General features: G+C 51.6%; 2 protein-coding genes across 5 annotated transcripts in view; both read left to right on the forward strand.

The window, feature by feature from the left end:
* Positions 1-9,085, forward strand: part of rad51c (RAD51 paralog C) — a 10,887-nt gene extending 1,802 nt beyond the window's left edge. The window contains exons 2-9 of one of the 2 annotated variants that reach the window (XM_015367824.2): positions 636-867; positions 1,703-1,860; positions 2,154-2,287; positions 2,640-2,771; positions 3,179-3,245; positions 3,938-3,998; positions 5,344-5,404; positions 7,162-9,085. In XM_015367824.2, the coding sequence (XP_015223310.2) occupies positions 636-867; positions 1,703-1,860; positions 2,154-2,287; positions 2,640-2,771; positions 3,179-3,245; positions 3,938-3,998; positions 5,344-5,404; positions 7,162-7,335 (1,019 nt within the window). In that variant the 3' untranslated portion in view covers positions 7,336-9,085. Of the gene's footprint in view, positions 1-635; positions 868-1,702; positions 1,861-2,153; positions 2,288-2,639; positions 2,772-3,178; positions 3,246-3,794; positions 3,999-5,343; positions 5,405-7,161 lie in introns of both variants that reach the window. The other variant, XM_015367825.2, reaches the window with a different exon arrangement.
* A 1,904-nt stretch (positions 9,086-10,989) lies between these two features.
* Positions 10,990-23,517, forward strand: part of ppm1e (protein phosphatase, Mg2+/Mn2+ dependent, 1E) — a 45,433-nt gene continuing 32,905 nt past the window's right edge. The window contains exons 1-2 of one of the 3 annotated variants that reach the window (XM_015367642.2): positions 10,990-13,077; positions 13,251-13,444. In XM_015367642.2, coding sequence (XP_015223128.1) covers positions 13,263-13,444 — 182 coding nt within the window. In that variant the 5' untranslated portion in view covers positions 10,990-13,077; positions 13,251-13,262. Of the gene's footprint in view, positions 13,078-13,157; positions 13,445-23,517 lie in introns of those variants that run through there. The other 2 variants (XM_006640944.3, XM_015367644.2) reach the window with 2 other exon arrangements.

Consider the following 23,517-nt stretch of genomic DNA (forward strand, 5'->3'; position numbering starts at 1 on the left):
GCATGAGCTTCCCCCAGGTGCAGCAGTGTTAAGAAACCTGTATCTAACCTGACAAGGCGGTTGAGAACAGTTCTCATTCACAGCGATGACCCGCAGCAGGGCAGCTGCTGAACCTGTGTGAGCTGCCACCAGGGCCACAGACCCGCAGAGGAAGCCATGTGGCCATGTGTCTTGCTCGTGTGCTAGAGAGCAGGGGGTTTGGCCTGCTGTTTCCTGCACGAAGCTGGGGTAGGGGCTTCAGCAGCGTGGCCGGGCAGCTCCAGGGCACGACAGCAGCCGTTTCTCTCAGCAGGTTGTCAAATAAGTCTTTCTTTCTAGAAATCGGTACGGATCTTCTACACTCAGGCTTTCTCAGGGGATGGCAGTTGTTGTAGCAAACGATTGACCTATATCCGCCCCTAAAGGGGAATAAACCGCCTCTTGTTGGCGTGTCTGATGCCCGTTGGAGTAGTGAGCTGTGAGCTCCAGGCTGTGCTGATGGGGTGGCGTGTCCTGACCCCCAGTGTGCAGCAGCAGCCTCTCCCCTTAGAGAGCCAGGCGCTGAGCTGGGGCAGTTTCTGTCCAGGACAGGTGTTTGAGCCAGGCGGCGGGAGGCCGGGCCGCGGGCGGGACTGACCTGGGCCTGTTTGCTGCAGAGGCGGGCATCACGCAGCAGGAGGCGCTGGAGGCGCTGCGGGCCGCGCGGGGCGAGGCTGAGCCGGGCCGCGGGGGCCGGCTGACCGCGCTGGAGCTGCTGCAGAGGGAGCGGGCTCTGGGGGCGGTCGTCACCTTCTGCTCCGCGCTGGACCGGGCCCTGGGGGGAGGCCTGCCCCTGGGCAAGACCACGGAGATCTGCGGGGCGCCCGGCGTGGGCAAGACCCAGCTCTGGTAGGGCCCAGACCCCCACTGTCCGGCCCTGCAGAGGATTCAGCCCCTTCCTGTGTCCCAGTGCCCACAACCTCAATATTCCCTGAACCGCAGCAAAGGGCTTGAATACTGAAGCAGTCGTGGATTCTCCCTGTCTATAATTCATGACTTCATTCTGTATTTACTTCTCTTTGAATTTGTGGAATAGGTAGTGTACCTAACAGATATCAATCGGTACTTTAAAAGCAACAAGATGTGAAAACTGGAAGGGTCTGAATACTTCTGCAAGGTGCAATATCTGTACCGATGCGCATAGGTTACACAGGCATGCTGAACAGCTGCTGGCCTGTAGCTTGACAGTGGTGGATGCATGTGTTCCATACTAAGCCCGATACCAGCATGTTCATCACCTAGAGTCCTAATGCGATCCTACCTCAGGCTGGGTCTGTTCAGCACTGCGTTTGGACCAGTAGATGGCGCCCTTCCCCTGCAGACAGTTGTATTGCAGGAGCTGCTGCTCTGGTTAAACAATCGTCCTTGACGGTTTCATTCCAAGTAGTCTATCAATCTGCCTTTTGCTACCTTTGTGATAAATGCTTTGTGAATTTTGCTTTATTACCCAATTCATTCATTCATTTTTTAGAATAACAAATATCAGAATAAAGGCAGTTACATTGTTTTAGAAAGAAGAGGCATCTGACCGTAACGCCACACTAGTCTGCACAAGCAAAGTAAAACCTAATCGTGTGTCTTTCCCCCACAACCTGAGAGCGTCTCACTGCTCCACCCTTGTGAAGAGAGCCGTGTCGCCCAGTTCTAACCCCCGGGTTTCTCTGGACTTTGCCTCCTGCCTCAGTGTCCAGCTGGCGGTGGACGTGCAGATCCCCCCGTGTTTCGGGGGCCTGGGGGGCCAGGCGGTGTACGTGGACACCGAGGGCAGCTTCCTGGTGCAGCGCGCGGTGGACCTGGCAGAGGCGGCGGTGCAGCACTGCGGGGCCGTGGCTGGAGACGCAGGTCAGAGGTCAGAGGCCAGAGGCCAAGCCCCCATCGCCCTGCTTGGGCCAAGAGACTCGGTCGGCCTGCCGAAGGGTCTGAAGGGTCTGGGGGTCTAGAGAGACCAGAGATGGAAACCCCCCTGGTGTGCAGGAAGTGCCTCTTTTTTTCCTCATCTTAAATGCACTTTGTCTTAATTTCAGCTTGTGCCCTGAAGTGCCCTTGGTAGCACTCTGGGACATTGGAGCGCTGCAGGCTGGAGGTGGCTGATGGGAAGCCTGACTGTTTGCCTGTGCTCTGGTTGTGTCTTCCAGAACAGCAGGAAGCCATGAAGGAGTTCACCGTGGAAACCATCCTCTCGCAGCTCTTCCTCTTCCGCTGTCATGACTACGTGGAGCTGCTGGCCCAGACCTACCTCCTGCCTGATTTCCTCAGCCAGCACCCCAAGGTAGGGGACGCAGGCCTGGGAGAGTCGAGCCACAGCACTGGGGTGGCGAGGGAAGGGGTGTTAAATCTGCCTGCTTGTTCCACGGACAATCTGTACTGGTGTCAGACTGTCAGCCTAAAGTCTTGATGCTCTGAACGGATTCCTGAGCTACGTGTTGTGGATCTGCAGTGTTTCCTGGTGTAGGCATGAAGCCTTAAAGCAGTGAACCAGACTGAATAACAGTTGATCACTAAACTCAGTCAGGGAGCCCAGGGTTATAAGTTGGAAGATAACAGGTGATTCCGTGCTGAGAGGACAGAATCCCAGTCTCGCTGCTCTGCTCTGCTCTGACGGTCTGCCCTCTCCTCGACAGGTGCGCTTGGTGGTGATCGACAGCATCGCCTTCCCGTTCCGCAGCAACTTCGAGGACCTGTCTCTCCGGACCCGGCTCCTCAACGGCCTGGCGCAGCAGCTGATCCAGCTGGCCACCCAGCACGGCGTCGCGGTGAGGCCCCCCGGTGAAAGCCTGTTTCACGAAACACCCGGATGAGGTCCTCGGTCAGGTCCTTAATAACTACGACATGGCTGGATGGGCTGAAGGATCTCCTTGTTTGAAACCAGTATTCTGTTCGTAGGACGGCGATGGTTCTCATCCCTGTCATTTCGCACCTCCTTCTGTATCCTAGGAGGAGACCCTTTTGACACAGAGGGCTGAGTGAATATATTCTTGCCCTTATCGATCATCTGCTCTCTCCTCTCGAGTATAAATGAAGAACTGCTGGAAGTGGGGAAAAAAGATCTTGTTGACATTCTACTGCTGCTATGCTGATAATCTGCCCTCTTGTGGACAGCTGTGTCCTTGAGACTTTTTCCCAGTGATTAACTCTAATAATATCCTCTTTGTCTACCCAGGTTGCACTGACCAATCAGATGACGACAAAACTGGGGAAAAGCCAATCAATGCTTGTGCCTGCTTTAGGTGAGTGAGACAGCTGGTTGAAGAGGCGCTGAGTGACTGACCTAACAGCTGGACCTCCCAGGTGTGATCCCCCAAGTCCAGCAGCCCAGCCGTTCTCAAATCGGCAGCTTCAAACCTCCGCAAATTAAAACAGGAATCGATCCTCTTCCAGAGGCTGCAGAAGACCTGGCAAAGCCAGCAGGACTGTCACCCTTAACAGCCGGTCTTAAGGGCCTGGCTCCTGGCCCTGGAGGCCCTGTGTGGCTGCAGTTCTTCAGAACCTGCAGCTTTAAGGTGATCCTGACAGTCTGGGGAAGCCGTTAAATTGGTCCATTCAAACCAGTAACCAACTGGGGCAACGCGTTATAGAGCTGAGTGGGAGTGAAAACCCAAAGGCGCACCATCCCTGCAGGACCTGGGTTGAACACGAATAGTGTAAAGTAAATGCTGTGAGCCCACTGCGTTTCTTTCATCTACTTCACTCGTTTCAAAGAATTGACATAGTGTTAAAAAAAACTGTTTTGCTTCGCCTGTTGGAAAGCTTTTAATTATGAGTGTGATTATGATTAGGGGAGAAGCCCCCAAAAGGTGAGTTGTTCGGAAGAGGCGATCACAGCTCCACACGCGCACGTGCGCAGACGGCACCCTGGGGCTGCTGCCGTGGAAACGGTCTGGGCCGGAGCCAGCCTGACTGCCGCGCTCCCTCTTCCCAGGTGAGAGCTGGGGCCACGCCGCCACACAGAGGCTCCTGCTGCACTGGGAGGGGCCGAGCAGGTGAGCGTGCACGCCTTGCTGGGGGGACCCCGATGTGGGAGAACCTCCTCCCTGTCCCTGCCGACAGGAGTCCGCGCACAGCCGAGGGGCGGTTCGCTGCTCACCTGTCCCCCGTGTCCTGCATCAGCCGCCGCTTAGCACAGGTCCGCCCCTCTCTGCCGGGTGAGCCGCAGCATTCTGGAAGAGGGTGCGTGGGAAAACTGACCGGCGGAGTGGTCCACTGGTCCTGTGGACTGCATACACGCGGCTCAGAGGTCACGTTCTGGGAGTCACGTGGGGCGAGGGTTAAGTTTCTCAAGTTTGATGGACGTTAACAACGAAAACAGAGAACGGCTGATTCACGTCTGTGTGTTTCGCTTTCATCAACCCCTGCCAGGATAAGATGACTCTGCACTTTGGGGCAAACATGCATTAAACATTGAAGTAAGCTTGATTCATAATTTTAATTATGTTTTCGGGCAAGTGACGTGTCCGTGTGTGCAGAGGGAAGGGGCTGGAGGGCGCCTGGACTGGTATATTTACGTAGGTGTACTGTGGGATGGATACACTGACATACTGTAGATAAATCCCATAGGTACCCACAATCACTTTGGCTGAGCCTTATGTTTGGTACTTTACCACTCATAATCGTATGTCACTGATTGCTTGTGTTCATTTAAATCCTAGAAACAAACATGATGGATATTTAGTTTGAGTACATTAATGCTGTTTAATGTGTAATGTTTTAGACCACCCTTTCCACCCAGTGCAGTTACAAGGGGCGCATTCAGTTGTCTCCTTCACTATTGAATACTGTAATTTCCTGCTTTACCAGGGTTTCCAAGCCAGAGCCTACATCTACATCTCAGTCTGACGTCTGTGTTACTTCTGTTCTTGAACTGCTCTATTGGCTTACATTTTTTTGTATTTATTTAAATATTTAAGGCCAGGAATGGCCTGTTACAGCATGCTGTTAGACTCAGAAGGCACAGCCTAATGATACCTTCTGCGGCTCCTAGGCCAGAGGTATTCGATTCCAGCCCTGGTGAGCCACCACATCTGCAGGTTTCGTCCTCTTAAAAGCACCAGCACCTGCAAAAATAGGGGGAATCTGTTAAATTGGTACAGAATTTGCCCATTAAGTCAGTAAAGAGCTGCTCTGGAGTTAAGAGTTGATTCAGAAAGAAACTGCGCACATCAGCTGCCCTCCAGCACATTAAGCGGAGAGCACTATGCTAGGCTGCGGGGTGCTCTTGCCGTGACGGTGAGGAGTGTATCTTCTGAGACTTGCTGGAGCCCTAACAGCTGGGCCTTCAGGGGAGGCCTCTGATACAGGCCTGCAGCCTCATCGTGTGTTTCTTGCCAGGTTCGCGTCGCTGTACAAGTCTCCCAGCCAGAGAGAGGCCACCGTGCCCTTCCAGATCACAGTGAGTGCAGCCGACTCCCCCAGCTGGGCTTCCTGCTCGTGGGCACAGTCCCGGGTGCTGCCTGGCAGCCCTCTGTAACGCTCTCTCCACTGGGAGAATGACAGGACTGCAGGCTCACCGCTGTCCCGATGCACTTTCATGTGCAACGCTGTTGTTTTCAGAAACCCTCTGCACGCTTATGACACAAAGTCTTCATAAGAGGTGTTTAAAGACAGAACACTCAGAAATGCCTTCCCTGGAGCCTGTGCGTGCCCTGTCAAAGGTGAATTATTACCTGTTTTATCATCTTCTACCCTCCCAATCTGGAACTGCCGGTGGAATTCAAGTTTCACCCCCCTGGAAGCAACTTCCAGGCCCCTCAGGGAAACTGCCCCTATCGGAGTAAGCAGAGGGAAGGGGCTGGGGGCATCTACATGGTGTCGACTGCACTGCTGGCTCAGTGGCCTGACAGGAGAGGTGGTGCCCTGTCCACCTATTCCAGCTCTACCCTGGCAGCCAGCCTGCTTGAGAGATCGGTCAAGTTCGAGTGACGTGACCCGAGCTCGAGCCAGCAGCAGCCGAGACACTGAGCCCAACCTGTGTCATGTGATGCTCGTTACGCTCATTCGGTTCTCCTCCCCTTTTAGCAGGTGGAAATGCTGGTACTACGTACGTATCTGCAATTCTCCAATCTGTGGGACTGTTCGCTTTCTGAGTGAGAGCTGTGGTGCCCTGTGTGTAGGAGTCAATGATGAACATTCCTCTTTTCCTTAAGTATGACGGTGAAAATACCCTCCGGAGGCTTCAGCTGCTCTTGCGCCTGTAGAGAATCTCAGTGTCCGAAGTAGTAAACTTATGAAACTGCTGGAGCTTGTTGAACTCCATGGGCGTGTGATTGACAGCTCGTGCTGGGGAAGAGTCCGTGTGGACTGTCTGTCATGTGTGCTATGACTTTATCACTTTATCACCTTCTGTTAATAATCCCCTGTTATCTCAAACTGTTTGCTCCTGCGTTTCCAGTTCTTCACTGCTGCAGTGGTGGAAGTGAGTGAGGTGGATCTGAGCTGTGGTGGCTTGGCTGAAAAGCACCGCGGTGAACAGGGGGAAGAGTGTTTCGGATGTTTGTGATCGGAGAGTTTGACAGTGCAGCTCCCACCTGTGTCAACAGAGCATGAATGGGTTTGACGAGCAGCGTAGACTGCTGTGGCGAGAGAGCCATTGGTTCGTCTGTTCAAGGACAAGCTGACGAGAGATCTGTGCCAGATGTCTACCGCATCTTTGCACCTGTAACAGGATATTCATCTGAAGGCTCACAAAATAAAATGAATGGATGTTTACGTGATGCTGCCTGTTATAAGCAAACAGTTAGTGTCAGTAGTACATACACTTAATACATAAACTGTTTGCTTTTAATACATAATGTGGAGTGGCATAAGCAAAAAGGAAAATGAACAGTTAAATCATTCATGATGATTGTGATGAATACTTTGTTTATATACGTATATATTCACTAGAAGAAGAATATTTGGTCTGGTACAGAGGGATCAAACTCAAGGGAGGACATGCTTTTATATCAACTGTAAAGATCTTAAAATACTATGTGCCCTGTTGAGCTGTAAGTTAAGAGAAGGAAAAACCACAGTTTGATGCCGCAGTCTTGAGCCTGTTGCTGTTAATTGTCGTTCCCCTGGTCAGCCTTGTCTTGGCGAGAGTTTGACGTGACGGCTGCATCGTTTCGTTCTGGTTGATCACGGTGCTGCTCCCTCTCTCGTGTGCAGGCTCAGGGCTTCAGGGACGTCCCACCTGCTGACCTGCAGCTGCCCTCGGCTGACCCCTCTGCAGCCCCCTCTGGAGACCCCCCGACGTCCCGCAAGAGACCCCGTGCAGACGAGGGAGAGCTTTCGGGGTCCAGTCGCCGGCCCCCCGCACACGAAGGGCAGTCGTTGTCCTGACGCTGGGCTTGGTTCCCCGTGTCCTTAACTCCCCAGGCCTGCTGATCCCTTCAGTGTCTGTGTGTCCAGCAGTACCCCTGCCCCCGGATTGGCGGGTTATTGAAAGAGTCTTCTGCCGAGCCAGGCAATGTCATCACTTGTAACTGGAGTTAGCCGTTGTCTGTTTTTATGGGTTTTTTGTCTTCATTTAAAAATCAAGCAGTTGTCCAGTGGACAGGGTTATAATAGATGTAGATGTCTGTTTCCATATGTGATGTTCTTGTTTGCATATAGTGTGTAATACACAGATATAAGTGTATTTCTTTGTTCTACGAAAAAGTAAATGAAATCCTTTATATATGGTTCTCCTTAAGTTTTAATCACCCCTGATCTCACTTGGCCATCTGTGTTTCCAATAATGGAGCAATATGTTAATGCATCCATCCACACTGCTGACATGAAGGTGGGGTTACACTTGACTGATTAATCTCTCCCTCTTACATTTAGTTCTGATAGCTGCAGAGCTCAGGGCCCTGTGAAAGAGGCAGTTGGGTATACACAAGGTAAAAACAAGGCCCTGTACTCGGATAGCTCCCCCTCAGGCTTGGCCCAGTCTTCACTGACTTTGGTAGCACTTTCATTAGTCCTTGAAGAGCCTCTTTCAGGCGAGTCCATCAGTGGGCTGCACAGGCAGTATTTCACCCGCCCATCACTGGCTGAGAGCGCTTGCGGTGCATCTCGTAATTAAATTATACACTTAATAGCTGGCTTCAGGAGGGGCATTCGGCAGTCAGGTGAAATATGAGTGCTTGGCCTTATCTGTCCTGGTTTCGGAGGGAGAGCAATATAGATATTGAAAGGGGTTTCGCTTTTAAATTGCTGGCTCTTTGTCTTTTGCAAGATATGAATCTGGCTTATCATGCGAGCACAGTGGATTTGCTTTGGGGTTTTTTTTCGTTTTAGAATCCCCCTCTAGCTCCTGCAGTGCAGGGTTGCGACGCGAGCCCAGTAAGGCGCAGGCCCTGTCCACACAATCCCAGTTCTGGTCACCTGCTCCAGGAGTGAAGAGAAAGTCTCCTCCAGGAAAGTGAGGCAGTGGCAAGCCCAGGGCTGGGATCAACGATTGTCTTGTCACGGGACAGAAAACGCAGTTAAGACGCCTCCAGGCTCTAAAGCAATCTTTCTTAAAGAGGCATGGTGGAGATGGCCTGGTGTGAACCCCATTCTCCATTGATCAGGGGCTCGCCTTGCTTATTAGATCAATTATATGTTCTAAATTATATTTATAGAATCATTGCATTTTATTTTACAGTTTAGATTGACTAGGTATTTTTACTCATCCATTTTGCAATAGCTGTTTTTTTGCATAGGCAAAGGAAGGCTCCTCTGGCCCTCTCACCTCTGCGCCGCTCAGGTCTGAAAACATCACAGATACCGCAGACCTGCACCGTGTGCCTGCAGGCGTCCGTGTGGCCACAGGGGTCTCTGTGTTTCCCGTGAGCCATGAGAGTCCAGGACGACGAATCCCAGAATCTCCAGGGCTCTAGCCAGGCTCATGATCACAATTGTGAGACTGCTCCAAGGAGCCACTCGGAGGCCCCTGTTTTGAGTGAGGGTGACGTGGAAGTGGGAGTAATATCCACAGAAAAACATCTGTGCATGTTAATGAGCCTGCCCTTCGCCAGGGAGCGACAAAATGGTTTACAAAAACTTCATCATGTTTGTTCAGTTGTGTACACATTAAAATTCTAACATGACAGATAAAATTGAACATAGTACTGTCTAACACACTTTATTTTTCTAGCTCGATGCACATTTTTCAATCTTGGAAACACAGGTGCTGGTGCTGTACCCGTACTCAGGATGTTCTGGTCAGCATGAAGGGTTCGTGGCGATGTGTATCAGTTACATGCTGATTTTGACATTTGATTGCTACTGGTCTTTTCTCTCCACCTTTGAGGGCCTTGCAGAGTTTGTGTAACTGTGTGGATGCACAACTCACATGACGCATTGATGAAGCCCAGGCTCTTGGAGGGAATGTGACGGAGGGCAGCGAGATCTGAAATCCCTTTTGGTTGAGTGTGGGACTCAGTGACTGGGCACCACGTGCATCAGGTGCTCCCAAAAAAGGCAGAGAACCAAACGGCACAGAGAGAGGATTCTATAAATTCCTTTTTAGCAGAGAGGCCGCTGTGATGGGATCCTCACAGCACCACCCACATAGAAGCTGTGGCAAGATTCATCAGCTTTTTGGTGGAAATAGTTTTTTTTCACATAATGGGTAAGGAATGGTTAAAAGGCTCAAAGAAGTGAAAACTGTTTGTTTTTAAGGTGCCTCATTTTTAATAATCAATGTGTATTAACACTCTACTATGAAGGTCTGTTTTTATTGTCTAGAAAAAGGTCAAAGAGGAATAAATACATCCTTTCCTGGTTAAAGCATGCTGATTCAATTCTGCCACACTGGTTTAAAGCAACACAACCTTTTAAACTGAAAACAATGTGATTTCTGAATCTACAGATTATTAATGAAGATAGGCCTTTGGGGATTTCTTCAACGGGGTAAGAGAAGGATGCCCAGGGCATTCTGTTCAATTGCAGCCTTTTCGTAGTGTTGAGGGTGTTGCCTAGAGGGAAAGGTGTGTAGCTCCCTCTGGTGGAGGGTGGGTGTTTGTATCAACTACCTCAACAGGAAAGGGCAGACCAGTGGTGGAGGTACTGAAACAATCTTGAGACTGTTGGTTGGAATCGGTTGTGCCAGTAGAGATCACTGTATTTGATTCAGGACTGGTGTTGTCCTCTCCCCTTCTCCCTCTTCATGGATGCTCACCATCTTTCAAACTCAAAGAGCTTTATTGGCACTGACATTTACGGACGTCACAAAACCCTGCGAGACAGACTCTTTGCTCCAGCCTTTGGAATTGGCTTTTTACATCTGCCTCTGGAGTTAGATGCCATAAATGGAGATGAAGACTGGAGGGCTTTCTGTGATTAAGAAGAGAGCAAGAGACAATTCCGATTCGAAACATTGTGGAGAGAATGTGTGTCCCACTGCATCCACACTCAGTAACGTGGGCTGTCTTGAAAAAGAAGGAAACCACTGCAGGAGTAAACAATAGGCAGAAACCAGCTCATTCAAGGAGGATGAAAGCAACTGATGGCAGAAAAATCATCAGAGTGAACAGTCCTAAAGAGCCAAAGAGTGCAGACAGGTGAGAGTATCTTGATTCACTGTGAGCTACACTGCAAGATACAACCCCCTCTTCAGCACTGAAAACTGAAAGGTCAGATTAGAATTTGCAGAGAAGTACAAAGATGATCCACAGCTCTTATAGAACAAAGTGTTCCGGACAGACGAGACGAGGATAATCCTTGAGGAAAGTGACAGAAAGACAGACGTGTGGGACAGAGGAACTGCGAGCGATCCTCAGTGCCGTGCCCGTGAGCGAGGTGGGGCGTGACTCTGCTGCCCCTGGCCAGGCTCCCTGGTCTTGACTGAAGATGTGACGTCTCTAGAAACATCATGTCTGCCCCGTCCAAAAGAATGCCCCCAACTCATTGGGCTGCAATCCTCCCGGCAGCAGGACAACGGTCCAGAGAACAGTGCCCGCTTGACCACATTGAAGGGGCTGCAGTTCAGGCTCGGCAAAGCATCTTGAAGGAACATATCAAGAGTCCGGTGATGTCGATGGGTCACAGACCTGGAGCAGTTATTGCAGGGAAGGGGTATGTGACCAAACTCCAATTGTACACTAGTTTCATTTACTTACTTGTATTTATATTCGATGAATTTGTCCCAGTAGAGAGGCACAGTGGTGCAGTGGTCAGCACAGGAGCCCTGAGTTCAGTTCCTGGGGTGCTGTCTGTGTGGAGTCTGTGTGTTCTCACTGTGTTCACATTTGCTATCACAGTTCATATTTCTACTGGAAGGTTAACAGGCTTCTGAGAAACTGGGCCCTGGTGTGAGTGTGTGTTTGTGTATGTCCCGTAATGGACCAGTGTCCTGGCCAGGGTGTGTGTTTGTGTGTGTCCTGTGATGGACAGGTGTCCTGTCCAGCGTGTACCCTGCCCTGCACACTCTGCTGGTGGGGTAGGCTCTGGGCTGCCGTGACCTTGAATTGAATAAGCAGTTATTGAAAGTGCTGGGAATTTACCTCCATACTTACGCTCACCTGACTAAACACAACAAATACTATACAGTATGCACAATAATATCCAGAGAACAAAGATTAAATGAGATACTTTTGCCTCATATTATTTGATCTTTAAATGCAGCTTCCATGAATACACAGCCAAAAAGAATCACTTGGTCTTTTCTCTGTGGATGTTCAGCAGTGTTGGGCTCAGGCTGCAGCCCGGTCTCGCCCCGCGACCCCGAGTCAAGAATTCTCTTCCGTTGTTTCTCATTTTCACCGCGCACCTGCTCCCAGAGTACACTGATTGAATTGCGTCCTAAAAGTTTAGCCCCTACACCACTCTGAAGAAGTCTGTAAAGCAGTCGTTCGTGCCGAGCTGAATCTCATTCTGTGTAAAAATCGACACAGCAGGCGAGTCGTGTTCCCTCGCTCTCCCGGGGGACCTGTTTCGAGGTGTCGCAGGGTGTGAACGCGAGCCGACGCGCTTGAGGTCGGTAGGAAGCCGGTCTGCCCGTTACTGGGGACACAGCTCCGTACGGAAGGCCGGTCCGTGTCTTCCTCTGTCCGATATAAACCGCGGAGGGCACCTCTACCTTCAGGGCGGCTCGCCGACGCGTGGCGCGCTCTCTCTCTGATGAGCACGAACCTGTTAATTATTTAGCGCGAGTCTGCACGCGCGGACACTGACCGCTGCAGCGCCGCTGCCTGACCGATCGGCCGGAGAGCCAAGGCTGCCCTGGTCCGTGCTGTCGGTGGGGTTTTTTTGCGAGAATTGCTCTGAGCCGGTTACGCAGTCTCTCCAAGCCGGAAAGGAATCGCACCCGGGTTCAGAAGAGCCCCGGCTCTTGACCGTATCGCAGGAGGGCCGAAGTGGCTCAGCCCGCAGGCACGAAGGAGTTAACGAGGCCGTGAATCTACTCCAGCTGGTATTTTTAGCACAGTGGCGGTTCATGTCCTATATACTGTATTAGACAGTGGAGCATCACCGACTGTGACGTCGGGCAAGTCCGGTGCTAACGAACAGAAATGTGTTTATTTAAAAAAAAACTGATTAAAAAGCTTTTTTTCATAATAAAAATTCAACAAAAAAGACAAAACAACACCGGCATTAGAGACGGTTGTTTTCGTCAGTAAGACGGGAGGAATTTTCAAAACCTTTCATGAAAATGTCAGTCTTTCAAACGCACATTAGAGTCCTTCATCAAAGACGGGGGAGAGAGACACGGACGTGGAGACTTTCTAATAAACCCTGACAATGTCACAGTCCGGACCCCCACACGCTGTTGTGTTTGAGTATTCTGGAGGAACCTGTGTGACAGATGCCTGATGCTACTTGTCTTTTCCTACGTGCTTATTCTGTGTCACTGTTCACCTAGACTAGCACTGAGTGTACAATAGCCGTATACAAGGTGTACAATGTAGCCGAATAAACGGATAGGTATTTTATCTCATTTTATTCATTTTCCTTTTCACGGCCGGCCGGGGGAGAATGGACACTCGCACCTCGGCAGATGTCACCTTCCACCGCCAGTGTCCCCCCCCCGTCCACAGGCTGCGAGCAGACCGGGGTCTAGGGGCGCAGAAACTCTCTTTGTGGCGACCAGCGCGGCGCGCACGCTCTTCCAAGGTGATGCTCGGCCCCGCCGCCCCCCCCCCCGCCGGGAGCGCGCACCCCCTCCCCTCCGCGGCCATTGTGCGGGCGCTGATCACGCGCGCGCGCCCCCGCCGCGCACTGGGAGCTCTCCAGCAGCGCCCCGGAGCAGTTCCCTTGCCCGGCTCGATCTGTCTCTGTCTCTCCAGGAATGAGCAGCGATGGCCGGCTCCGCCAGCGAGGAGAAAACCTTCCGCAGGTTCCTGGAGCTGTTCCTCCGCGAGATGAGGGGAGCGCTGGGGGACGAGGAGCCGCTGCCCCTGCGCCCTTTGCCGGACCTGGTCTCGGAGGACGAGGTGGAAGGCGAGTGCCTGGACCTGAGTCTCCAGCACCTCTGCAAATAGTTGAGTACCGGCGCCGTCTCTCTCGCTCTGCGCGTCTCGGCGCTGCTGTTCCGGCTCCGGGCAGGCTGGCGGGTCCCGAGCCGAGCCGGGCAGCAAACTCGCGCAAAGTAGCGGAGGAAGTGCCGGCGCGAGGCGGGTGGACCGGGGCGCCCGAGCCTGCCGTCCGTGCTCGTGGTCAGCGCGAGCGGACTTGGGCGCTCAGGGACAGCGGCACTGAGCGCGCCGACAGAACCCGGCACTTGAAAAATGTTGGAAGGTTAATGCATGTAATGTCGATCCAGTGTGTGGGACCGTTGTGTTAAACATCCCCTGCTTATAATTTAGCCTGTATGTGTATCGGGGGCGAAGGGAGGTGAGATTCAAATACCATTCTTGCAATTATACAAGCATGCAGAGAAGGGTTTAAACAGAGGACTTGAAGTAGTATTTAAGGCTCTTTTGCATGTAAACCTCCACGCTGGAATTCGGTTTTCACATCTGACGTTTTAATGAACGGCGGGTGTCCCAACACCCGGTCATTTAATCGTGTCTGCCCCTGCTCTGTGTGTAAAAGTGCACTGCGCGTCGGGTCGTCACAGCGCGCGGCGGGAGCACGAGAGGAAACGGGGAATCACCCTCTCCGGCGGCTCGCGCCGTGCATGAATGAGAGGCGTGAGCGCGAGGAGCCAAGGGGGACACGGGCATCGCCACGAGCTCGACAACGAGACAGCGAAGGGACGGGCGCCGTGGTGTGGCGGACAGGTGCACCCGAGCTCGTCTTCCCCGCCTGTCTCGGCTGGGAGCCGATCGCGAAGGCATCCGAGCGGCGCCCCGATACGTCCCGGCGCTGAAGACCGAGCCCGGCCGGCGAGCTGTGTGGGAAGGCTAGTGCGTCTGAGAAATGACGTCATGTGCGCTTCCACAAATAGTCTCCTCATAACGGCAATCAGAGACAGCCGTCAGGGCTGGGTAACGCAGGGGGTTATAAAAATAGAGAGCTCTGTAGGAGAGAGACCTGTGCACCGTGCAATTTAAAGGTGAATAACTCTATTACCAATGAAAACAGTACAAGTACAGTTCACTCTTGAAAAAGACTTCACAACCAGTGCCGCTCAGAGCATGAAGCAGCTACACGTTTACAGCTGGTTTCTGAACCTCCAGCTGAGCGGACCCGTTGCATGTCGTCATGAAGCCGGCAGCCGTGGTGTTGAACCGCTTTGCGTGGTTTTGTCCCTCGCGTGTGCGTGCCGTGGAGCCGATGAATCCCGCTCCTTTCCCGAGCAGTGCGGGTTATAGAATACCAGCTGTGGAATCGACGCGGTTCCCGCTGGTATTCCTGCTGGTATTCCCGGGATATCTCGCCCGTGCTGCCTGGCGGACCGGAGCAATAGGAAAGCACAGGGGAGCGGTGTACAGACAGGGGTGTGAGAGGGACAGAGCCCACAGCGCCACCGTGGGGCGGAGCCGGAGCCTGAGGGGGCATCAGGAGTTGAGATCTCCTCCCCAACAAAGAGCTGCTGTTTGCTCTCGCCTCGCATCTGCCATGCAAATCGACAGGGCACCCCCCTGTCGCCCCTCCCACACCCAGGGCTGCCCAGACCCAGCTGCTCTGAGCTCAGCAGTGCCTGTGGAAGCCATGTGATCTCTGCTTGCGGACAGGGGATCCTGTGATCAGAGGATGCTGTGATCAGGGGATCCTGTGATCAGGGCTGTGTGTGCTGTGATGGACTGGCGTCCTGTCCAGGGTGTATCCTGCCTTGTGGCCAGTGCTCCCCAGACCCAGCTGCCCCAGCGACCCTGTACTGGAGAAAGGAGTTAGACAAGGGGCAGAGGAGTTTTGCTGGGCGCTGGGGGGAGATCAGGGAGCTCTCTTCACTGTGTAGAGCTGTGTGTGGGCTGAGCAGGAAGCAGCTCAGCAAAGTGTCTTCAGGCTGGATATGGCCACCCTTTCCTATTATCTTTGCAGTTACTTTCAAAACAATAAAACCAATTTAGTGATAAGATAAGAACAACGTAAGACAGCAAATTAACACTAGATTACTGTTATGTTCAAGGACCACGATTTCCCAGTTAGGTGTTGCACCAGTGCAGGAGTGTGAGATATCCCTCTGACTCCAGTTTGAGTCCCTGGGGCGGGACCGAGACCCGGGTGTCGTGGGTGCTGTGGTCTCGGCACAGGGGCCATGTGTGAGCAGGGAGGGGGTGGGAGGAGAGGCCCTGGTCGATCTGAGAGCCCCCCGAGGGCTCCAGCCTCTTCTCCAGCCCGGCCCCTGGGGCCCCTGGGGCCCCAGTGTGTTCTCCGAAGGCCTCGGGGTGTGCCTGCGCTCCTGCGGCAGAATCGACTCCAGTGCGTCTCATGAAAGATGGACAAGGCAGCGGATTTCCGTTTCATGCTTTTCCGGTCAGATTCCCGTACCGTTCTGACCCGCTCCGGCGGGGGGGCGCGTCGTGTCCGCGGTGTGCTGAGCTTGAGGGTCTGTCTGCAGGTTCGCTGAGCTCTGGGCAGAGCTCTGGGCTACACTGTAAATACGCTTCCGCCACGGGCTGTTACTGCTCCTGTCGTCATCCTCAGAGCCGTGCCTCTCTGCGGGGCTGGAGTGGGCTCTGCAAGATGAGCAGTTTCCCAACAGTGGACGGATATATATTTCAAAATATCTGTGTACATCCACACATGCAAGTATGTCTAAACTTCAATTAGTACAATGCTTTAAGTGGTAAATGGTCTGCTGGTTGCGAAGTAGCTTTCCTCGCATGTTTTATATTCCGTGATCAATGTGTAAGTGCAGTGCTGATCTCCCACATCGGACCCCTGTCAGGCCACACACACCCTGGGGGATGATGGGATGGCTGTCTCATTGCGGACCGGTGGGGGCTCGTAGCTCTCTGTTCGGCTGCATAGGGGCCGGTGTGGCACTCTCTCTGTGTGCCAAGGAGCCTCGTGCCCCTCAGTCGAGTCCTGGATTCAGTCAGAACATCGGCTCACACACCGATGGAAGTTCTAGCTCTTGATTTCAACAATGGGGGTTCTCGTGTTTTTGGATAAGGTGACCCTGTTGGTCCCCAGATCCCTGAGAGTAGTGTGCTGAAGGTACACCCTCGCCTCAGGTCTCCTTTAATTCCAGTTCACAGCCCAGAGCTGCCGATACGCTCGTGTGCAGAATTGTGCCTTTGTACTGTGAGGCCCCGTTGATGACCGCGGCCCTCTGTGCTTTGAAGTGGCTGTGATCACATGAAGAAGAGAAGAATCAGTACCTGCTCTGGGCTCTGGTCTTGGAGTTGCCTTTTTATTTGTCATCAAGGACAGGCAGAAATGATGATAGCAGATAAAACCTCCAGCCTTCAAAGACTAGCAATCAGTAGGCTGCAGTGTTAGGAGCCACCTTCAGTGCAGCTAGTACTGCCTGTCTGAGATCCACACAACCTAGATCTGTCCACATGTAACCCAGTATCCAAGCTGAGAACACTAAGTGACCTTGAAGACGTGAGCTGCATTTTGGTCTCTGAGTCACATCAGGTAAATGTATCTATTGTCAAGCTTTGTATTAAGTGGGGAAAGGAAGCACTTTAAGAGCATTAGCAGTGTTCTGTAACCGAGCTGTATCTCATTAAAGCCCACCAGAGCACCTGGGTGAGCTGCCCTCCTCGCATCTTGTCTTTAAGAGAAGTGCAGACTTCTTTGATTTACTTTCTCCCCCAGAAATGTTTTTCTTGTCATAAAATGATGTCTGTTCAGGTCGTGCCTGAGTGCTGTGTATATTTAGCCATGGAATAAGCTTCCACAAGCGAAGGAAAGACTTTTGTGGGTCAAACATGCGGTTTCCTTCAGCTCTGCTCCGGCCCCCCTCCCCCCGTGTGTCTGACACTGATGGAGTGCAGGCTTCAGGCTCTCGGCTGCTGCAGCTGCCCGGGGGACTGGCTTCCAAATGTCACCTGCACCTGCGTGGCTCATGTACCTCAGAGACTCCCTCGCAATGTGAGGAAGACTCACAAAGCTCCCATTCCAGCACGTCGCCTGCGCAGAGGGTCCTGCGTACAAACAGCTGCAGGAACCTCTACCGACAGCTGCGCAGCTGTATGCAGAGGTTCCTGCGCAGACTGACTTCCCAAAGGTACCCACTCCCAGTACAGGCTGGCTGGATGGATGGCTTCCTTATCGGAATCTTTCCTATTTTCCTTCGTTGTGTGTCCATAATTCATGTCCATCATTTTGTCCCATGAGCTGAGGCTGCAGTAGCTTCTCCAACATTTCTGATTGCGGTTTGCAGAGACGCCCAGTAACGAAGGGGAGAAACACGTCTCAAGGATATGCAGGGCTGTCTTTTTTATGAGCCGTTCTTTTCTTTCTCATTTGCTTAAAAGAGCCCTGTCCCGTCCTCTCAACAGCAGGAGAGGGCTTTCTGGTTAATTGAAGGGAAAATGATCGATCGACCTGCTCCTGCCAGCCACTGCTCAATTACCCTGAGTGCTTTTATTGTCAGAGGCTGTTTGTTTTTTCAATCAAATTCTGCTATGGTAGCATCAACACAATCCTGTAATATTAAAACAGACACAGAGAGAGGGGAGCTGTGACAAGACACATCGCTTCGAAAGGCAGCCTAACAAAAAGCACATTTCCATCCAGACGTTTGACCTGAAGTTTCACATACGGCCTCTTGTAGGAGCTGGATAGTTCTAACACTGATGTTGAAGTAATGAAGAGGGAGTGAATGCTTTAACGTAAGGAGTGTGTATATTTCAAGACGGCCACAAGCCAGGCACAGAGGGCAGACGTACCAGCGCCAGGCCCTGGCTTGACTTAAGTGACAGGGCTTGAGTGATGGAGCGGTTTCCGTGACAACAAGCATCTTGAGAGTCTGGGCTCGTGGAGTCCTGGGCAGACCAGCCACAGGCTCCGTTTGTCTCGCGGTGCTGTGGAGTTAGCAGGTTAAAGGTCACCTCCAAAATAAACCTGACAACGCCTTTGTTTTCTGAAAGCCATTGTAAAAGTGTACAAGGCATGGATACAACAAGAGCACACACATCTAGAAAACATCTTAAATAGGATTTGGGGGAAATCCTGGGAATATACTAACATTTTCAAACAAGAGGAAGGCCAGCATGATCGTTTGCTTTTAAGTAGCAAAGTGATCCAGGGAGCTTATCAAGCTGTTGCTTGGAAGAAGCCAGAATATTGGCTTCAAGGAGGCTGGGCAGCTTGTTCCATACTCCCACAACCCTTGGGGTAAAGCAATGCCACCTGTTCAGAACTTGAAATATTACCAGAGCAGAAAGGAGATAAAGCCATCCTATCAGGCATGACGGAGGTTAGTGCTTATATTTGCCTTTTCTGTTCTATCGGTTAAGAAATTCTCCGGAACGAACAACATTAATGGAAAAACAAAACACAGAGGTCAGGCTGGGTGTAGCCTTGAGTTCTGAATGCAGATCAGACAGACCCCTGATTTCTGCAGTAGCAGCATAATAAAAGCAGACAGCGGAGTCTTGTAGATCACAATGAATTGTGCTGTAATGTTAAGGAGAGAATATGGGCACAAATAAAGACCGACAGCTGGAATTTTGGCTCCCTGGCGCCTGCAGGAGGGAATAGAAAGCTGTGTTGCAGCACTCAGGCCTGGGTGAGCTCCTGGGGCTGACGGCTGACCAGCAGGGGAGCCCACTGGCCCGTCTCGCTGGGCTGGTTGGGGAGGTAACTGATCTGACGATGAGTGGCTGGTGTATCGGCTTTAGCAACGTCGTGTTTCACTTCATCAGGGGATGTCTGCTGAGATGACTTTGTTCAGTCAAGAAATTAAATCCTAAGGCAGACAGGAAGCCTTCCATTGTCTCTCTGGGACAGAACCCCTAAACCTCTCCTGACCGGCGCAGAGGCAGAAAAGCGCTGTAGCCAGAAGCTCAGCGTTGGAACCTCTCTCCTGTGTGTCGAGTTCATATTCTCCCTGAATCTTCCTTTGTGATACTGAAGGTTCTTTTAACATTGTATCCTGACATCTCAGTCCTGGCTGAGAGAGGAGAGAACAGGAGAGGGGTAGCTACACACCGGGAGCTGCTTATAAAGCATTGTGTGCCTGTCTTTCTTCTAAACACACATCAAAGGATTTGAAAGACACACAATCACAAAGCAGTTAATGAGGAGATGCAGTGTAAGCACGTCATCAGTGACACCCTGGTTACAAATGTACCAGGTTCGAGCACTGCTGCATTAGCAGGCCTGGGAGATCCGCCGCAGGGAGAAAGTGCCCTAGCCTGCCCCAGGCCCCTGCCCCCCTCCAGCTGGGCTACCCCTGTCAGGGAAATGACTTCTCAGAGCAATCCCTTAATCCCCTGCAGCTCAGGGATTATCTCCTGGGGCCGTCTCTGCCAGCGCTCGGCTCTCGGCCCCGGGCTAGGATCCCAACCCCCTCTGCTCCAGCACGGTGGCACAGACGCTGCTGATGCCACCTGGCTCTGGGTTCAATACGGTGACACGACTTGGATATTCAACGATTCCATTGGAGGACTTTCCCGATGCCCCTGAAGTGATTGTTCCTGACTCGTGGCTCATTGGCAGCAGGCCTGATGAAGGCAGGCTCATTGTACAGCTGGGCTCCCAGAGGCGTGTTTCTGTGGGCGTCTGGGAGAAGCAGACCAACCCCACACATCTAGAGAGCAGTTCAAGGCTGAAATCAGAATGTCTTTACTCAGGCTTGGGACTGTTTTGGAACAAACTGACCCGTCCCACATTCTCTGGGAGAATTCCAAAAGTGCCTGGATGAGATTCTAGGATTGATTATTGCCAGGAACCAGGTGGACAGGCAGAGCAAAACAGCCTTCTCTCATTTTTCACCGTGCAGGGCCTGAGCTGGACACAAACACCCCTCAGCAGTCAAGCTAGCAGAGAGAGAAGTCAAAGCCCTCTCTGTTACAGTCCATCACGGCAGTTGTTGTTGCTTCTTTTTGTTTATTGAAAGTAGATATTTTTGTAAACTTTGTAAACTCTAAAAATAAATCAGTTATAGAGGCCACGGTCTGGGACACATTTCATCCTTTCTGGAAGAGCAAGAGTGGTCGTGTCCCCCGAAATCACGGGCACATGTGTGAATTCATACATCGCCAGAATGCTTATATTTAGGAAAATGACCAGGTCAGATGAAATCATTTGGGGCTCCTGGCACGGAAGTAAAGGTATTTAATCTGATAGTCAGAGGTTTATATGAGCCCTGTCAGGCGCAGTGAGAGAGCAGGCTCTTCCCTCAGGTGACGTCACAGTGGCTGCCCGACGCCCAGGTGTGTGTGGGCACTCCGCAGTGCCAGCTGTCCTGCCCTCAGGCTGCCGTGCCCACTCACACGGCGCTTCGGAAGGGGCAGAGTAACCTGTGGGCAGTCCGTCCGCTCTCCTGGGGTCAACTGATCCACCGGAGCCTCCGACTCCGAGCGGCAGGGAGTTCCCGGGCCAGCCAGAAAGGTCCCGACAGGATCCGATCTCCTTGCATGCGGATTCAGCCAAGCAGTCTGGGTTGGGAAAAAAAAAACACATCTAAAACAAAACTTGGGCAAGTAAATTTCAGATAAACACTTTCACTTAAAATGGCTCTCTGGGCGTTCACATACATTGTGAAAATGTATGGAATGCATTTTAAGATGATTTACCATGCGCTCAGTGTGAAGCAGTGGGTGAGCCTTTGGGCTTGTAGCTCCCAGGTTGAGGGTTCGAGTCCCGGTTCCTCCAGCCCTCCAGTGGTGTCAGGGGGATACAGTGGGGACAAGCAGTGCTGGGGGTAATCGCTGAGGTCTCGGCTACGGGACTGATCTCAGCGACCTACATCTGTGTTTTATTTTTATTGCTTCTCCACATTGTTTAGTAGATCTAAATGATCGGTTCTAAATGATCGGTAGATCTAAATGAACTTCAGTTCCCAGCAGAATGAAAATGGCATCATGTCAGCCTCTCAGACAGCCTGTTCAGGCTGCTCTCACTCCTCTCACTCCTCGCAGCTGCTCTCCTGAGCTCCTCTCCTCGGTCGGCTGTGGCTCAGCTGCGGTGGGAGCCTGTTTGTTTATCGTCGGCTCTTAGGCAAATGTGCAGTCGCATTTTTTTAAAGATGCAAAGCAGCCTCTGTGACTGACAGGTCCCAGTGCATCTTCCTGCCCAGCTTGTGCACTGGAAGCCAGTAAGGCTGGCTGTGCCCGCAAGGGAAGGCCAGCTGGACTGTGGATATTCAGCAGAAAAAGGCTGCCGGCTCCGCGGTGCTGCTGTGTGCTTTATAGTCTGGTGCAATAGTCTTGTCTCGGAGGTAACACTTACTGTTCCCTTCAACTCCTCTGCATACAGGTGTCCAGGAGACTGCGAGTGTCATTGTTAATATTGTCTTCATACTGACCTGATGGACTTTTCTATTTTCTTTTTTTTGAAATGGGGAATTACCACTTGTCTTTCTTTATATATTCAACAAAGCCTGGAAATGCCATGTGTTTAAGACTTGGCTTTATAGGTAACCCTTCTTCTAACACTAACACTAACCCAGTCCCTAGCTGCAGCCCATAACTCTAACCCTAAAATGAGCCCTAGCCCAGCCTCAGCCCCAACCAATCTGGGCTGCAGTGTGTTTCATTGGCTCTCCAGTTCCTCAAGAGACGTTTGATTTCTTCAATATTGCATTTTTGGGAAATAAAAATGAGACATAACTTTAAACCTCATGTTATTATTTGTTATTCCTATTTTTTAAGGAGATTTTTTTAACAGTAACCAGTGCAGCAAAGTCTTTTTAACTTGTGAGATTTCTTGTGAGATTTCAGTGCAAGACAGTGTGGGATAGAGCCTTGAAGAGTCTCAGAGGCCCCAGGGTCTCTCTCCTCAGATATCGGCGCTCAGTTATTCATTACCAGTCCTATGGGATTCCCTGCAAGAATAGTAAAGCTCCCAGCAAAACAGAGAAAACTAGACATACTGCAGTAAGAACACAGATAATCCACTCCTTTCCTGTCCTCCCCCGTCTGGCTTAGATGAACATTAAATGGATTTGTTGCAGGTGGAGGGGTTTTCTGTAATAATTTTCCAGGCACCATTGAATCCCAAGGCCAGCTCAAGCTGAGTTTCCCATTATACCCAAAAGCAGCAAAACATCAATTAAAGAACATTAAAAGCGCTTTGACGTTTCAGTCAAGAGTCTGACCATGTAGGTTAGGACTCAGAGAAGCGGGAAGGCGATTTCAGAGTTTTCTTTGGGAAGCAGCTCCGTATGGGAACCCGTGCAGGTTCTGCAGACACTAGCTCCGGGGTTTATTTCCTGCGCTGATGAACAGGACACCCCCATGAGTGGTGCGCCTGGCCTTACATTGCCGAAGTGTTGGAGTGTTTCTGGCAGGAGAGGAGGGAAAGGAAATGGTCTTCGGATGTTCAGGTGTTCCTGTGTCCGAGGCACGGACCCAGGTCAGGGCCTGCTGTTCCAGGAAGCAGGAGTCTGGTCGTGAGGGAGGGATGAGGAGGAGGGAGACGCAGGGCACAGTGTGTCTGCTGAGCAAGCGCAGGACTCCAGGGGAACCACCTCAGTCCATGCCGCAGTCTGACTTGGCCCTATTAGAACCTTCTACCTTCTACCTTAATTGCGGCAGAATATCCCGTCACCAAACAATTAGCAGTGGACAGAAGTTCAGTGTTATTGTGAGATTCTAACAACCAAGTAGAAACCTTACTCTCGCTGTGGTTGACAAAGGCTTAAGGAATGTCTGAGATGTGAAAGAGATTTGTTAGGTTCATTAAAACCCAGTATAAAACAACCAATGTGATTTACCAGTCGTGGTAAATAAATCCCAAATCACTGGATAACAGGCAATCCCACCCAATCCTCTTGTGTATGGCTGTATGGCAGTATTAGGATTAGTTTAGAAATCGCACTGTAAAAATCCCTTTCAGGCTCCCCTCCACGACTTTCATGATGTCTGCTTTCTGATCTCCTGGGTGATTAGTGCTTTGAATCGGCTGCTTATAGGAACCTGAGCCAAAGAGTCAGTCACAAATCCTCCGACCCGAGTCCTGGTGCCTGTCAGTACCTCCCCTTGCACGGCCCGTCCTCTCAGAGGCGTGTGGGTTACTGCCCAGCGCTATCAGGACTGGACA

The sequence above is a fragment of the Lepisosteus oculatus genome, chromosome 26 (assembly GCF_040954835.1).
Source record: "Lepisosteus oculatus isolate fLepOcu1 chromosome 26, fLepOcu1.hap2, whole genome shotgun sequence".
Classification (NCBI taxonomy): domain Eukaryota; kingdom Metazoa; phylum Chordata; class Actinopteri; order Semionotiformes; family Lepisosteidae; genus Lepisosteus; species Lepisosteus oculatus.